Raw genomic sequence first — 17,308 nt, forward strand, 5'->3', positions numbered from 1 at the left:
ATTTCGAGCACCTCATCTTATGATATATATTTTATCATAGTAGCAAACTTTGCACTCTTTGTATCTTTATTAGGCAACATAAAAAAGAAAGATACATGGATATAGACGCTGCATGCATCACCAGAAAACACTCCTAATAACACAGCATACAATAGATTACAATCAAATAGAGGGAAATGGATTAAGCCTGGCTACTGGGAAACAAATCAAGTCATTTGCCCTAAGTAGAGTCATCCCATTCTTCTCTTCCATGTCAACGTTGCCAGCACCATCCCCAAGCTTCCATTCAAAGCACTGTATCATACAACCAAGGACGGTTGATACAATGCTGAGTGCTAGTGCAGCACCAGGACAGCTTCTTCTTCCACTCCCAAATGGCAAAAGATTAAAATCGTTTCCCATCACATCTAACATCCATGGACTCCTCGCTTGCCATTCTTCACTGTTAAGAAACCTCTCTGGTCGGAACTCGCGGTGGTTCTTCCACTGTTTTGGGTTTCTTCCAAGTGACCATACATTAACATACAGACGAGTATCTGCTGGGATTTCATAACCAGCAATAACACAAGCTTTAGTTGATTCTCTTACGATAAATGGTCCACTGGGATGAAGCCTTAGTGTTTCTTTCACCATAGCTTGTAAGTAAGGCAAGTTGCCAACATCTGATTCCTCTAATATTCTCTTCTTCCCAACAACACAATCGATTTCCTCTCTTGCTTTCTCCATAACGTCTGGGTTATTAAGTATCTCTGCAAGTCCCCATCCCATTGTTGTTGATGATGTATCAGTGCCAGCCCCAAATAAATTCTGCAAACACATCAAAGCATACAAAATAAAGGCACATGAAACAAATTACAACACTATATGTGCATATGAAACATACCAAAATGAAAGCCTTAACGTTTTCCCTTGTTAATTTGACCTCTGAGCTCTCATCTTCATAAACATCAAGTAAAATATCGAGAAAATCTTTCACTTCATCACCACTTTCATTCCTTTTCTTCCTTTCTTCTTCATGCTCTTTTATGATTCTTTCCATCATTGTATCATACCGGTGCCGAACTTCCACTAGTCTTTTCTTAAAACCCTGCAAATCCAAGTTCTTACAAAACCAAATAATATCAGCTAAATTAAACTTTGTGCCAAGGTCATTCATCTCTCTCATCATTTTCCTTATTTCGTCAGCTTTGTTCTCGTCACTAGAACATCGATGACTGACCGTCATTCGGGATATTGTGTTATTGGTCAATGTCATAAGCTCAGCTACAACATCAACAGATCCTCCTATTTCAGCTTTGTTTTTGATCATTTTGAGAAATGACCTTATCTCTTCACGTCTAATTGGAAGGAGCTTCTCTAATGTCCGGGGACCAAGTACTTCAGACATGCAAAGCTTCTTCATCAACTTCCAACGTGGTCCATACGGTGCGGTCGAAAAATCAGACGTGCCATAGGTAAGGTAATCGAAGTTGGCCATTTTAGGGCGGTCCAAATAAGATGTTTCATTAGTTCTAAGGAATTCTTCTGCTATTTCCGGGGATGAAACAACGACACAATGTTTGGAGCCAAGGTAGAAGGATACTATTGGTCCATAGCCGGTTGAGAGCTTGTGAAGACCTCGGTGTGGTATAGGGCGAAGAAGGTGGAGATGTCCGATGATCGGTAAGGCTGGAGGGCTAGGTGGCCGTCGGCCCTTTGCCCGAGTCTTCACAAAGATGGCTAGGAACAAGAAAATGGTTGCTAGGCATATTGTGACAAGTATAGCATGATCTCCTAGATCAGCCATAGTTTGAACTTGTGAAAGAGAAAAGAACTGATGCTATGGAGCTATTGCAGGGTGATAAAGAAGGGATGGTTATACATAAATAAAGATTGTGAATTATGATCTTGGGATTTTCTATTAAAATTGTAACCACCGGTGTATAATTACAAACATATAAGTATAAATTTAATTAAATCAATACAAAGCCCAAAATAATCAAAATTTATACACAACAATTATGTGTCTCGTAATTTTTAAAGTAAACAAGAGATAATTGTTTAAACATTTCTTTATTTTTAGTTTTTAATTTTAAAAGTTATACGACAACACTCGATTTCTTTAAAATTTTCATTTTAAATTTAGCTACATAAAATTTGACGTGTTATTTAATGGTTTCAATATCAAAATGACTTGACTGGCATAACAACAATAGTTTAAGAGTGTAATAGAACGTTTTGAAGTTTGAAAATGAATTTAAAATGAAGGTCATAATTTAAGATGCTGGGTGCAGTTAATTTAATAAACAATAATAATTTTAATTTTAATAAAATGAAATTTAATAATTAATAACATTATATTATATGTGCAGCACCATAGCTCTGCCCTATGTCACTAGTTAAATTACAAAAGTGTGATAATAATTCAAATATGCTTGATAGGAACATGAGTTGGGGCCTGGGGGCTACTAATGTATGTAGTGAGAGAGATATGTATTGTATTTAATTATTCTTGGATTTAATATAGAGAAATAAAAACAATATAATTATTTCATGCCAATATCTCTAAAAATGTCGAAGTTGTTGAGTAGTTATTATTATGGTTGTAACTTTAAAAGAATATGTAAAAGAGAATTAGAATAATCAAATACACGAAGTTGTTTACGCAATTTAGTTTAACAACTTACTTTTATAATACATTGTTCAATGAGAAATCCATTAAGAGTGAGATTGGGTCAGTTCGATTTTTTTATTTTTTTAATTTTTTCGAACTAAATTGGGGTATTCGATTTTTTCATTTTCTGAATTGATGGACATAAGAAACCAATTATTATCGAACCATAGTAAATTGGTGGTTTGGTTCGGGTTTTGGGTTTTCATATTGCTTTTGGGCCTTGGACCTTTGAACTTAAATTAGACAAAATTATCTTCTGTTTTGAACTTTTCTACTTTAATTTGATAAAATTATCTTTGTTTTATGTTTCTTAGACTATTTAAAAATTTTATTCTCATTTTATCTAAAAATAATCATTATTAAAATTTATAATTATAAATATTTATTAAAAATCTAATTAAACATTAATTTAACCACTTAATCTTCAGTAAACATAAAAACTCCAATATATTTCCTAACAAAACATAAACAACTAAACCCAAATAAAAATGGTCACAAATTTGTTAAACCAAGATTTGTGAATGAATTGTGAAATTAGTGCTCAAAAGAATCAAGGGAACAATGTGAAATAAAGCAAATGACTTTGGAAGATTGAGGCTAAATTAGATTTAGGAGTTTTTTTATTTAATTATAAAATATAAGCTATATTTAAGATTTAGAAATAATTTGTTTTGTATTGAGTTTTAGATGGGTTTATATATTAAAAATTGAATTTAAAAAAATTAATCATTTTTTTGGATTTTTTTGGAGTTTAATGGAATAAACCAAAACTAAATCGAATTGAATTGAATGACATCATCTAACCAAATTTGAACTGAACTATAAAAAAAACTCAAATCAAATCGAATTGTTGGTTCAACTCGGTTACTTAATTTGGTCGTTTTTTTTTTGTTCAGCCTTAAAATCTACTATAAATTCTCAAAAAAGCTACGATTTAAGCCCAATCAATCTTAGGTTGTTGCAACTTACTCTCGTACATGTACAATAAATTGATAAAACAACTCTATTAATACATGTAATAACACTCATGAAATGTCCCTTAAATGAATTGAGCTTGTGCATCAACGCTAAATGATACTTCAATATAAAGACTTTATAAGTATCACTTCAAATCAACTTAAAAGGATCAAACTCGATCTTCATATTCAATCTCAATATATAAAATATCACCCATATAAGGTATCTTTAAAATAAGATATAAAATCAACCCTTTAAAGTATATCTCAATCTCTTCAAAAGCATATCTCTAAAAATAAAGATTGTTAATCCTTGAACATTCTAGACTTTAACACAATTTTATTTCCTTTAATAGGGTATAATAATTATATCCTAATTTTTTTAAAGGAAAAATATTTTATTAAGTGAAATGAAAGTGAAAGAAACCAAGCATAGGAGGATGTACTAAACCTCAAGCCAACACCAACAGGCCTTACCCCATACACTCCAATCTATTATCCAACCTATCCCCTGGACTAAAAGAAACTGAATACAAAAAAAACTTAAACAAGGAAGGATATGATCCCAAGTTGCATGATGTGTTTATAACAAAGCTGCCCGAGCCAAAGAATGAGCGACCTTATTAGTACTTCATCGAGTCCAATGGAAGGACACTTCATAACGTTGATTTTTCAAAACAATGCAATCACCAATAACCATACCAAATTCAGATAGACTTACTAAGGAGCTTACCAAAGCATTACAAAATATCAAGCTATCTAGTTCAACAACAACCTTATTTAGCTGCAACCTTTTAACCTAAGTCAAAGCCTTGGTAATATGTAGCTCCAACAGCCCCGATCTATGGCCTGAAATAGTTGTAACAAAATGGCCAATATCAACTCCAAAAATCACTGCAAAACTCAAAGCTTCTTTAGTCTGAAAGGTTGCGACATCAGTATTGCATTTACACCACCCCGGTTCTGGAGGCATCCAAACTATACCAGCATCTAGTCCCTGGTGTTCTGGGTAAGGAAGTCGACGGCTCTTGAATCCTGTCAATTCTGCATGCAATTTTAGACATCGGTCAAAGCTGATAACATAAAATATACTATTAGCACCAAAGAAGCATGTTGCGATGGAACCATATTGAGGTTTAAAATAGTAGTTAACTGTTATAGTTAGTTGTTAACAGTTAGTTAGTTGATAGTAGGTACTGGTGTTAGTTAGCCTTGTAAAAACTCTATAAATACAGGAAGCTGGTTGTTCATCTGATTATCTTTTCTGAATAAAAATTCATTCTTTTTCTTGAATCGGTGTTTTCTATTATGGTATCTGAGCCATAAATATAAAGATTTTCTTTCTTTTTTATGGCCACTGAAGCTGCTTCTGGTAATAAATTCAAGAATCATCAGTCGTTTAACAACGAGGTTCCTGCAGATGGTTCTTCCGGTCCTAGCATTACTTCTTTAAGAAAGATTCAACAGTTTTCTAAGCATGATACTGTAAAACTTGTTGAACGTAATTTTCTTTTGTGGAAGCAACAAATTCTATTAATTCTTGAAGGTTATGGCCTCCATGAGTTTGTTCTTGGTACTGTTAGCATTCTTCCACAGTCTGTTACTGATACAGAAGGTAATCTTGTTCCCAATCCTGACTTCTTGTTTCATAAACAACAAGACAAGTTTTTAGCTTCTTGGCTGTTGTCCACCATTTGTGATGAGATCTTGGTTCATCGTACTAATACTCGGTTTAACTTTGATATTTGGAATACTGTTATACGTCGTTTTGCTTCAAAGTCGAGCTTAACAGTTCTACCTTGCGTCACTCCTTGTACTCTAAAAAAGGGTACAAGATTAGTATTATTCTTGCTGGTCTGCCTGTGGAGTTTGAATCTATTAGGATCGTAGCATCTGCAATGAGGGTTCCTCTTGATCTTCTTGCAGAAATGCTCACTGATTGTGAAGCTCGACAATAAGAGCTTCTTTCGAATGTATCTTTTTAGGCTAATCTTGTTCAACAGCATGAAAATACTGATGACACTATCAATAAGAGTGATAGGGGTGTTCGAACTTCTTACAGAGGCAATGAAAGGTTTTCTCGAGGCCGAGGTCGAAGAAGGAAGTTTAGTCACACTAAACCCTAATGTCAGTTATGTAGACGAGTTGGGCGTACTGTCCAGAAGTGCTATTATCGTTTTGATGAGAATTTTGAGGGTGTGTCTGACCAGTTTATGCAGGCTCATTGTCATCAGTTTTAAGAGCCTTCAATTTCTTCTTGTGCTTACTACTGTTCTTATGCGAGTGCTTCCACTGATGCTGTAGCTACTTCTAACGACAGGTCATTTTCTTCGAACTCTTTAAATTCAACTATGTGGTATCCCGATTCAGGAGCAACCAATCATGTTACTAATGATTTGGATAATTTGAAGGGTGCTGCACCATATACAGGTAACCATAAGCTTTACATGGGGAATGGGATGTCAGTGCCTGTAGCTCATATTGGCTCAGGTTTTCTTCCAACTGCTAGTAGAGTGTTTCAGTTGGAAAATATCTTACATATTCCTCGCATTTGCAAAAATATATTGTCTGTAGCTTAGTTTGCAAAAGATAATCAGGTTTACTTTGAATTTCATCCTGTGCATTATTTTGTGAAGGATGTCAAGACAGGGAGCGTTTTATTGGAGGGTCACATGCATAATGGCCTGTACAAGTTTGATATGTTTGCTTTCCAAAAGTCCAGCACTGTTGGTTCCTCTCCTGCCATTGTTTATGTTACTAGTCTGGTGCCTCCTGCTTTCAGTAATAGTGTTTTTGATTTGTGGCATCAAAGACTTGGCCACCATTGTAATAGAACTGTTACTACAGTACTTCAAAAATGTAATATAGTTGCAAAGAAATCTTAGCTAAGCTCAATATGTTCTGTGTGCCAGCTTGGAAAATATCATAAGCTCCATTTTCCCCCTCTACAACAGTGTATTCAGCTCCTTTTGAGCTCATTGTAGTTGATCTTGGGGGCCAGCTTCTGTACCCTCTGATAGACATTCGTACCATATTTTGTTTGTTGATGCTTACTCCAGATTTACTTGGGTTTATTTTCTTAAACATAAGTCTGAGGCTCTTGTAAAGTTTCTACATATTAAAAAGTTTGCTGAAGTTCAATTTGGTGGTAAGGTGAAGGTACTTCAAACTGACTGGGGAAAGAGTTTCGGCCCTTCTTGCCCGCATACCTCGGAGCAAAATAGCTTAGTTGAAAGAAAACATAAACATATAGTGGATGTTGGCCTAACTTTGTTGGCTCAAGCGAATGTTCCCATGCATCTATGGTCTCACGCCTTTATCACTGCTGTTCACATCATTAACAGGCTACCAATACCTGTTCTTAATGGAAAGTCTCCATATGAGATGTTGTACAAGTTTGTGCATGCTTACATGCACTTAAAAGTTTTTGGTTGTCGGTGTTATCCTTATCTCAGGCCATTCAACTCTCATAAGTTGCAGTTTCGTTCCAAGCCATGTGTTTTTCTTGGTTACAGTCCTAGTTACAAGGGGTACAAGTGCTTTGATGATAGTGGGAAGTTGTTTATCTCTCGCCATGTGACATTTGATGAGTCTTGTTTTCCTTTTACGGATTCTGTCAGCTCAGCTAGTAATGCGAATCTCCATGGCTTTCAGCCTCAGTTTTTGTATCAACAGTCGCGTGTTCCAGTAGTGATGCCTACTGCTGTCTGGTGTACAGTTTGGGTACAATTTGGGTACAGCTACTCCGCCTGGAACTGGTAATTCTCCTGGTGTACAATTTGGGTCTTCTGGTTTGTCTGTTTCAACTGCTGTAGATAGCGAGAGTAGGTCTATATCTTCTTCATCACTTTCTCCTCAAACTGAAGTAGGTTCTGGTTCTCATGTTAGTGCTCCAGTTGTTGAGGAAATATCTGCTCCTCCTATCAATGTTCATCCAATGCAAACTAGGGCTAAAAGTGGTATTTTTAAACCTCAAAATTTTTCAGCTGAGTTGCATGTTCTTGAACCTCTAACAATTGATGAAGCCTTCTCTTCTAAGGAGTGGACTCGAGCTGCTCAAGAAGAAAATGATGGGTTAATAAAGAACAATACCTGGTATTTGGTTCCTCTACCTGCCAATAGGAGAGCTGTGGGGTGCAAGTGACTATTCAAACTTAAGCGTCATTCAGATGGCTCTATTGCTGATATAAGGGTTGTTTGGTGGTAAAAGGATATCTCCAGGAAGATGAAATTGATTTTTATGAAACCTTCAGCCTAGTTGTGAAGCCAGCTACAATTCGTGTTGGTCTAGCTTTGTCAGTGAAGTTTGGCTAGCAGTTAAGGCAAATTGACATCAATAATTCCTTCCTTAATGGGGACTTAACTAAAGAGATCTTGTTGGTGCAACAGCAGAATCAAACAGACTCAGCAAGTATCTTGTCGAGCAAGCCTCGAATCTTGTTGAGCAAACAAACAATTTCGAGTTGAAGAAAGAAGAAAATAAGCTGAGGAAATTTTAGAGAATATTGATGAACAAAGCTGATTTCATTCATATGTTGAACAATGGCATAATGCCAATACATAAACCAAGCAATTTGCTTGTCAAAATCTGCATAATGATACCTAATCATCACCTACTACCACTAATACATTGAAACTTGAAAAACTAAGCTTACACACTTAAACAAAGCTGACTTAACAGCTCAATTGTCATCAAAATTACATCAATCATAAACCTAACATAGTTCTAAATGAACTAAAGTACATTACATTAACTTAAGATTACTAGATGAACAAAATAGGAATAGTTCAGCTCGTTCCAGCAGCTCCTGCACGATTTGGTCTTCATGGCCTGCATGCTGTCGAGTTTGCTGCATGCTGAACCAACTTCATCACTCCTCCTTGGTTTGCATGGAGCAAACACCTAGCTTCTTTCTTAGATATTCAAACCTTGTGACACTAAGAGCTTTGGTTAAAATGTCAGCAAGTTGATCTTCTGAATTACAGTGGATCAGCTTTACTTCCTGAGCTTGCTCCATTTCTCGAACAACATGCAACTTGATGCTGAAATGTTTTTTTCTTCCATGGAACACTGGATTTTTAGCAATTGCTACTGCAGATTGGTTGTCACAGAAGATCTCAGTAGCTTCCTCTTGATGCACATTCAAGTCAGCTAATATTTTTCTTAGCCATATGGCTTGGTTGACAGCACTTGCTGTTGCCACATACTCTGCTTCAGCAGTAGATTGAGCTACTAGACTTTGCTTCTTTGAGCTCCAACAAAACATGGCTGAACCAAGGTTAAAAGCATACCCTGAGGTGCTTTTCATGTCATCTATCGAGCCAGCCCAGTCACTATCAGTGTAGCCAACCAGCTTCAGATTTCCTTCTTTGCTGTACTTCAAACCATAGTTTAAAGTGCCTTTGACATATCTCAGCACTCTCTTTACAGCTTGGAAATGCTTCTCATTGCAGCAATGCAAGAACCTTGAGAGCAATCCTACAGCATACATAATGTCTGGTCTAGTGGCAGTCAAGTATAGCAAGCAACCAACTAGACTCCTGTAGGTTGTTTCACAAACTTTCTTAAAATCACCTTGGCTCGATAGTTTTTCTCCAACAGCAACAGGTGTTTTAGTTGCCTTGCTGTTTTGCATGGAGAACTTGGTCAGAATCTTTGTGGCAAAGCTTCTCTGGCTTAGAAATATCTCATTCTGTACTTGAGACACCTCCATTCCAAGAAAGTATGACATCTCCCCAAGATCAGACATTTCAAACACTTCCTGCATCTTGGTCTTAAAATCAGCCAGCACTACTCGATCTCCTCCTGTCACCAGAAGATCATCAACATACAGGGACACAATGAGTTGTATTTGTGTCCCTTATTTCTTGACATACAGTGTTGGCTCACTCTTGCTTCGATCAAATCCTAGATCAGTCAAGTAGCCATCAATTCTGCTATACCAGGCCCTTGGAGCCTGCTTTAATCCATATAGGGCCTTCTTCAGTTTGTAGACCATATGCTCTCTGCCAGCTATTTCAAACCCTTGTGGTTGTTCAACATAGATGTCTTCATCTAAGAAACCATTCAGAAAGGCTGATTTCACATCAAGTTGATGGATCTTCCATTCAAGCTGTGCTGCTAAGGCAATCAGCAGTCTGATGGTGTCGAGCCTGGCCACTGGTGCAAAGGTCTCCAGGTAGTCCAAGCCATACCTCTGACTGAACCCCTTGACAACTAGCCTTGCTTTCAGCTTGTTCAAGGTACCATCAGCATTCTGCTTGGCTTTGTACACCCATTTCACCCCAATCACCTTCCTTTTGACTGGCCTTTCAACCAATTTCCAGGTCTGGTTCTTCTCAATCATGCTGATCTCCTCAGCCATTGCCTGCTTCCACCCTTGCTGAGCCTCAGCCTCTTCAAAGTTGCTTGGTTCAGCTATGGCTACATGAGCCCTTTCATAAATTTCAGCCAATGGCCTTGTTCCTCTGACTGGTTCATCATCAATATCCATTTCAGGGACATTTTGGTCTGGCTCAGCTTGGTCTGCTGCAAGTTCTTCAGAAACTTCTTCAGGTTCATGTCTTTCCCAGTTCCAACATGACCTCTCATCAAATACCACATCCCTGCTTACTGACACTTTGTTTGTTGAAGGATCTAAAATCCTATAGCCCTTCTTAACAGTGCTATAGCCCACCAAAACACCAGGTCGAGCCCTTTCAGACAATTTGTCCCTTTTAACAGCAGGTACATGTGCATAACAGATGCATCCAAAGACCTTCAGATGAGCCAGTGATGGCTTAAAGCTAAACCAGGCCTCGAATGGGGTCTTTTGATCCAAAGCCTTGGTTGGAAGTCTATTTTGAATGTATGTTGCAGTGTTAACTGCTTCTGCCCATAGTGCTTTAGGCAGATTCTTCTGAATCATCAAGCACCTGGCCATATCCATCAAACTCCTATTCTTCCTTTCACTTACCCCATTCTGCTGAGGTGTATATGTGTTGGTAAGTTGATGTTTGATGCCTGCCTTATCACAGAAGGCTTGGAACTGAGCTGAGGTGTACTCAGTCCCATTATCAGACCTTATGGTCTTCACCTTGCAGCCTGTTTCAGTCTCAGCAGCAGTTTTGAACTTCCAAAACACAGTGGCCACCTCTGATTTTTGTTTTAAGAAGTAAATCCAGTAATATCTCGAGAAATCATCAATAAACAGTATGAAATACCTGTTTCCACTCAATGACTCAGTCTTCATAGGTCCACACACATCAGTATGCACCAGTTGGAGTTTTTCAGAGGCTCTCCAGGCTTGATTCGAGGGAAATGGGAGTCTGGCCTGCTTTCCTAGCTGACATACTTCACATACATCATCATGGTCTACTGAGTTGATGAAGTTTTCAGCCAGGTCTTCTCTGATCATTCGGGCCATCGATCTGAAGTTGGCATGTCCCAGTCTTTGATGCTACAGCTTGGATTCATCTGAAGTGGCTGTGTAGGCAATGTCTGACTTTTTTGTCCAGTCAACCACAAAGCTCTTATCAGCCATAGGGACTGCCATCAGTTTGGATCCACTTGGATCACTGATTTGGCATTGGTGGTCTTTAAACACAACTGAGTAACCTTTTTCCAGCAACTGAGCTATGCTGAGCAGGTTTCTGTCAATTTCAGGCACCAACAGCACATTTGAAATCACTTTGGTACCTGTAAGGGTGCATATCAGAACATCACCCTTGCCTTCAGCTTGAATAAAATGACCATTTCCTATCTTGACTTTAGTTCTGCAGCTTCTGTCTAAAGACTTGAAGATTGCAGCATCAGGTGTCATGTGGTTGGTGCATCCACTGTCTAGGAGCCAACCAGATGAGGACCTTTCCTGAGCAGCTGAGCATGACACAGTAAAGACTTGCTCCTCTTGGTCACTGTCCTCCTTAGCTACTCGAGCCTCAGCTTTCATCTGTTGAGACTGATTGCGCCTTGATTTGGCCTTGCTCTTACAGACTCTCTCAACATGACCCTTTTTCTTACAATGCTGACACACAGCATCTGGATTAAACCAGCATTTTTCTTCTGAATAACCAGCCTTTCTGCAGTTCTTGCAAGTCTGACCTTCTCTCCTTGCAGCATCATCCTTTGGCTTGTCTCTCCAGGCCTTCTTGCCTTTGTAGGCAGTATTTGTTCTTGCCTGAAAGGCACCTTCTTGGTGCTCCTCCAGTCTGCTTGCTCTCCTCTGCTCTTGAGCATATAGAGCATTGATCAACTCTGTCAGGGAGATGGTGGACAGGTCCCTTGAGTCCTCGAGAGATGAGATTTTTGCCTCATACCTCTCAGGCAGAGTTGCTATAACCTTCTCCACTATCCTAGCTTCATTGAACTGCTCTCCAAGGAGCCTGATGCTGTTAACCACAGCCATAATCCTGTCAGAATATTGCTTGACAGTTTCTTCTTCCTTCATCTTCAAATTCTCGAAATCTCTCCTCAAGTTTAACAACTGTCGTTGCCTTGTCCTCTCAGTCCCTTGAAACTCTTCCTGCAACTTGTCCCAGGCCTGTTTTGGTGATTCACAGGCCATAATCCTTGTGAAAATCACATCAGACACTGAGTTTTGGATGCAAGACATAGCCTTGTGCCTCTTGGTCCTTTCATCAGCATGCTGCCTGATCTGAGCCACTGTTGGATTAGCTCTAAGTGGCTCTGGTTCAACATCAGAGTTGACCACCTCCCACAGATCGAAAGCCTGCAGGTAGGTCTTCATTTTGACCACCCATATGTGATAGCCTTCTCCATTGAAAACTTGAGGTGCAGCTGGTGAAAAGCTTGATGAAGCCATGGATTTGTATAACAGGTCCCTTAAGAAATAAGCTCTAGATACCAATTGTTGGTGCAACAGCAGAATCAAACAGACTCAGCAAGTATCTTGTCGAGCAAGCCTCGAATCTTGCTGAGCAAACAAACAATTTCGAGTTGAAGAAAGAAGAAAATAAGCTGAGGAAATTTTAGAGAATATTGATGAACAAAGCTGATTTCATTCATATGTTGAACAATGGCATAATGCCAATACATAAACCAAGCAATTTGCTTGTCAAAATCTGCATAATGATACCTAATCATCACCTACTACCACTAATACATTGAAACTTGAAAAACTAAGCTTACACACTTAAACAAAGCTGACTTAACAGCTCAATTGTCATCAAAATTACATCAAACATAAACCTAACATAGTTCTAAATGAACTAAAGTACATTACATTAACTTAAGATTACTAGATGAACAAAATAGGAATAGTTCAGCTCGTTCCAGCAGCTCCTGCACGATTTGGTCTTCATGGCCTGCATGCTGTCGAGTTTGCTGCATGCTGAACCAACTTCATCAGATCTACATGGTTCAACCTCCTGGTTTTGAGCAGTAACATGGTAGCCAAAATCTGGTATGTAGGTTAAAGAATGCGTTATATGATCTTAAGCAGGCACCACGAGCCTGGTTTTCTGAACTTAGAGACTTCTTAATTTCTTCTCAGTTTTTGTTAGCAAAGTCAGATGGTTCATTGTTTGTCAAGAAAGCTGGAGGTGTGTTGCTATAAGTACTTGTCTATGTTGATGACATAATTGTCATTGGTAGTCATCAAAGCAACATTGATGAATTTGTTCTTGCTTTATTGCAAAGTTTTCTTTGAAAGATTTAGGGTCCCTTAGTTATTTCCTGGGTATTGAAGTCCTGCCTACTACAAATGGGTTATTCTTGAGTCAACAAAAATATGTTCTTGACCTTTTGAAGAGAGCTCGAATGGATTGTGTGAAGGGTTCTCCTATGCTTATGACTACTTCAACACATTTGTCTCAGCATGAAGGGAGTGCTATTGAAAATAGGTCTGATTATAGGAGCATTGTATGCGCACTTCAGTATGTTTCTATCGCTCGGCCTGATATTACATTGTTGTAAATAGAGTTTGTCAGTTCATGCATCGGCCTCTTGATCAGCATTTTAAGGTTGTCAAATGAATTCTTTGATACCTTCAAAATACTGTGGAGTATGGCCTTCATTTTACTACTGCTGCCAACTTAGATCTCGTTGGTTTTTCTGATGCGAACTGGGGAACTGATGTCGACGATAGGCGGTCTACTTTAGGGTTCTGTGTGTTTTTTATGGTAATCCTGTGGCTTGGGGATCCAAGAAACAACAGGTTGTCTCCCGATCAACTGCAGAGGCTAAGTATAATGGACTTACTCATGCGGTTACTGAGGCTGTGTGGCTCGAGTCTCTATTGTCTGAGTTGCATGTTGTTCCTTCTAAGAGAGCTACAGTGTGGTGCGATAGTACTGGGGCTATTGCTGTGTCCGCCAGTCCAGTGTTGCATTCGAAGTTGAAGCACGTAGAGTTGGATTTGTTGTTTGTTAGAGAAAAAATTACTACTGGACAGTTGATTGTGGGGCATGTTCCAGCACAGGATCAGGTAGCCGATATTTTCACAAAACCCTTGTCTGCTTCCATGTTTACAAAGTTTCGGACGAGTCTCAAGGTTGTTTCCAAACAAGAACCAGCAGCAGAGGTCAAGTAGCTGGAGGCATATTGAGGTTTAAAATAGTAGTTAACTGTTATAGTTAGTTGTTAGCAGTTAGTTAGTTGATAGCAGGTACTGGTGTTAGTTAGCCTTGTAAAAACTCTATAAATACAAGAAGCTGGTTGTCCAGCTGATTATCTTTTCTGAATAAAAATTTATTCTTTTTCTTGAAACGGTGTTTTCTATTAAACCACAAGTACCACAAATAAGCGAGCAAATGATGACTAATCGTACCATGCCTCCCCTCCAAACAATCTTCAATGAAGCTCACAATTGAGACATTATCAACCGTAACACCCAAATCATCCCACCCCTTTCGAGCCTCAAAACAATAAAGTAAAACATGATCTATTATTTCAATCTTACCACACCAGTAGCAAGTGTCGATATTCAAGCCTCACATTGCTAATAAAACCTTACAAGGGATAAAATTTCACAGCATTCTCCAACATAATTGCTTTACTTTTAGAGGCAGCACATTACTCCAAACCGAAACTCAATGCCCCTCGACTATTTAATTTGTGATATTTGTAAGCATTTTGACAACAAATTGATACCCTGATTTAACTGTGTAGGTACCATTGTTTTCAAGATGCCATATCCATTTGTCAAGCGACTTACTCATATCGATAGGGATGCGTAAAAATTTTTAAGCATTAGTTGGCGCAAACAATCCCCAAACCAAATCAACATCCTAATCCTTCCCTTGATCATTTAAAAGAGCATTAGCGATGAGGTTTTCCATGTTGGGAAATGTGCCCATATTGGTAAAAATAAAGTTAATTTTACTTTTTAATATTATATCTTTTGTGTTTCTGTCTTTCATATTTTTCATATATAGTGAAATTTTGACAAGAAAATGTTACCTCATTAATTTTCTAAGTTCAAATTGATGATAAGATGCACTGTTAGAATGTTTACATTACGAGAAAGACATCTTACTTTAGTAGATAATCTAAACAAGTCTATAATACTGTAAAAGAATCAAAGTAAGCATTTGATTCAAATACTCAGAAAGATCATTATGTCATCTAAAATTCCAATTAGGGAGATGAATATTCTTGGCTATCGAAGTAGTTGACTCCACGAGTAAAGACATAAATGTACTCATTGAAAGGATAATAAATTGTACTAGACCCAAGTTGAATGAATTCTGAATCTGTTTATGAATTAATTTATTTGTGACGTTCATGGTGTGACTTACCTAAATCTTGAGTTAGCCACTGACCATGCGTATGTAACTCATATGTTTTGATATAAGTGGAGGCTTATGCTTTAAAAAATGATCGAGTCAATAGCCAATTTGTTGGGTACATGACTTATATATGACATGACTTTACTAGCAACAACGAAAATCAAAGCTTGATTAAAGAGTTAACGATATCCTCTTATTAGCATTGTGTAGATTGATAAATATGGAACGTGACCATGGGTTGCTTATTCTCGAATGAGCAATTTATCACAGTCATTAGTTGACAGTGATAATGTTAATCATTAAGAAGACATAATGGTGACAATATGATAAAATAAAATTTTATTGAGTGAATGTATTTAACTCAAAGGAATCAAGGTTATCATATGAGGGTAACATACACATGGTAAGGTCATTGGACAAAGTAGTTGGATGAATTGCGTCACATCCCAAAAATTGAGTTAGTAAAAATTGGGTTAGTGAACCGAGAGAGTGGTCACGCCTTGTTTTTTTTAAAAAAATAAATGTTGTGAAATTGTGCCAAGAGATATAGTTTAAAGGTTGAGTGTTGTGTTTGTGTTTGTGAGGTTCTGGGTTTGAATCATTTCCCTTGAACTTTTAGTATTTTTATTCCAACCCCTGAATTTGAATATTTAGCTTATATAGTAATTTTGTTCAACTATTGACAAGAATTAACCTATTGCTCCAGTGGTAAGATTTCAACTTACGAGGGGTCTCGTGTTTAAATTCTATGTGTGCAAGCTGAGAATATTTTTTCTATTTCTTTACCTGTGCTGTCCATATGGTAGAATTTGAGTTGAGTTTGAATTCTAACGGAAATTTGATAAGAGGATAGTGTATCAGTTTTAGTGGTGATATGGGTAGTTATCTAAAAAAAAAACCTTTTTGAAAATTATTTTCCCAAAACTCTTTCAGCCATTCCATTCTCTCCATTTCTTATCTTTTTTTGTCCCATTTTGTTCATTCTCTCTGTCACGTTTGTTTTTTCCCTCTCATTCTTTCTTTTCTTTTGTTATAGTAAACCAATGATAGTGTCGTTTTCCTTTGTTTTTCCTAAAAATTCTTTTTAATTTTTCCCTCATTGCCTTCTTGATTCTCGTTTTCATCTTGCTCGGTGGTGTTGATTGGTAACACCTCGTTGTAGTGTGGTCGAGTGTATGTTAGAGGTCTAATAAAGTCTTCTAATTGGTGGAAGAAGGTTGTGTTTTATAAGTTTGGAAATTGAGTTGTTATGTTGTTGATTGATGTTGTTGTTCGGTTCTGTTTAGGTAAAGATTTGGTAACGATTAACTTCCTAAGGCTGCAGCTTCTTTCAAGGGTAAGTGATTAAAGCTTTCGATTAGGGGTTGACTCATTTTGTTAAGGCCAAAGGTTAGTGGTTGTGGCTGAATTAGTATCATTGCTAATTGTTCATTCTTAATGTTGTTCTTAGGTTCTGGAATCTTCGTTGTGGTGTTAGCATCAAAAAATGGTCAGGTGTATAATGATAATCTCTAAAAACAACGAACAGTGTAAAGCCAAAAAATTTACTGTTGACGCCACACGGTCATGTGGGCCACACGAGCTAAGTTAAGTAGGCCATGTGGGCCATACGAGCATGTGTGAAGCCGTGCGCCAGACCGTGTGGGCCATATGAGATGGTCCAGTTAGGCCATGTGGGTCACACAGGCGTTTGGGACCATTTTCAATAAAATTTAGTTAGGGTTGTGTTTTGACGTGCGGTTCAAGGTCAGTGATTTCATAGGTTTTGTTAAGTGATATGTATAGTGTTTGTTTAATGAAAATTTTTGTTTTGATATGATTGCATAAATTCTAAAGGTATGCCACCTTATAAAATTTGGTTTTGATATCTAAAATTGTGAGCATCGTTAGTGTGATTCTGATTAGCTAAGTATATATGTTTATTGTTGAGTTATGTTTGTTCCAGTTCTCATGGCATGTGACATTGTGG

At 37.7% G+C, this 17,308-nt stretch overlaps 2 protein-coding genes across 4 annotated transcripts; one reads left to right on the forward strand and one right to left on the reverse strand.

Moving 5' to 3' along the window:
- Positions 1 to 29: 29 nt before the first annotated feature.
- On the reverse strand, positions 30 to 1,869 carry LOC107944570 (3,9-dihydroxypterocarpan 6A-monooxygenase). Its single transcript, XM_016878383.2, has 2 exons — positions 884 to 1,869; positions 30 to 807 (listed from the first exon to the last, which is right to left on the reverse strand). Exons 1-2 carry the CDS (start codon positions 1,784 to 1,786, stop codon positions 163 to 165), a joined length of 1,548 nt encoding a protein of 515 aa, XP_016733872.2. The 5' UTR covers positions 1,787 to 1,869; the 3' UTR covers positions 30 to 162.
- Positions 1,870 to 4,883: 3,014 nt separating this feature from the next.
- Positions 4,884 to 7,977, forward strand: LOC121213994 (uncharacterized). 3 transcript variants are annotated; one of them, XR_005909593.1, is made up of 4 exons: positions 4,884 to 5,224; positions 5,672 to 5,805; positions 5,930 to 6,099; positions 6,246 to 7,977. XR_005909593.1 is itself a non-coding variant. In XM_041087561.1 (4 exons), exons 1-3 carry the CDS (start codon positions 4,960 to 4,962, stop codon positions 5,999 to 6,001), a joined length of 471 nt encoding a protein of 156 aa, XP_040943495.1. In that variant the 5' UTR covers positions 4,884 to 4,959; the 3' UTR covers positions 6,002 to 6,039; positions 6,246 to 7,977. The 3 variants fall into 3 exon arrangements, 1 of the variants encoding a protein (XP_040943495.1); XM_041087561.1 differs by having other exon boundaries at positions 5,930 to 6,039; XR_005909594.1 differs by lacking the exon at positions 5,672 to 5,805 and having other exon boundaries at positions 5,930 to 6,039.
- The last annotated feature ends 9,331 nt before the right edge of the window (positions 7,978 to 17,308 follow it).

This window comes from Gossypium hirsutum, chromosome D01 (genome assembly GCF_007990345.1).
Source record: "Gossypium hirsutum isolate 1008001.06 chromosome D01, Gossypium_hirsutum_v2.1, whole genome shotgun sequence".
NCBI lineage: Eukaryota > Viridiplantae > Streptophyta > Magnoliopsida > Malvales > Malvaceae > Gossypium > Gossypium hirsutum.

Excerpts from the sequence above, each read along its gene's own strand:
- LOC107944570 (XM_016878383.2), bottom strand. The coding sequence starts at position 1,786 with ATGGCTGATCTAGGAGATCATGCTATACTTGTCACAATATGCCTAGCA. Across the intron at positions 808-883 it reads ACGTTAAGGCTTTCATTTTG|AATTTATTTGGGGCTGGCAC; the intron begins GTATGTTTCATA and ends ATGTGTTTGCAG.
- LOC121213994 (XM_041087561.1), top strand. The coding sequence starts at position 4,960 with ATGGCCACTGAAGCTGCTTCTGGTAATAAATTCAAGAATCATCAGTCG. Across the intron at positions 5,225-5,671 it reads GTCTGTTACTGATACAGAAG|AGGCAATGAAAGGTTTTCTC; the intron begins GTAATCTTGTTC and ends AACTTCTTACAG. Across the intron at positions 5,806-5,929 it reads TTTTGATGAGAATTTTGAGG|GTCATTTTCTTCGAACTCTT; the intron begins GTGTGTCTGACC and ends TTCTAACGACAG.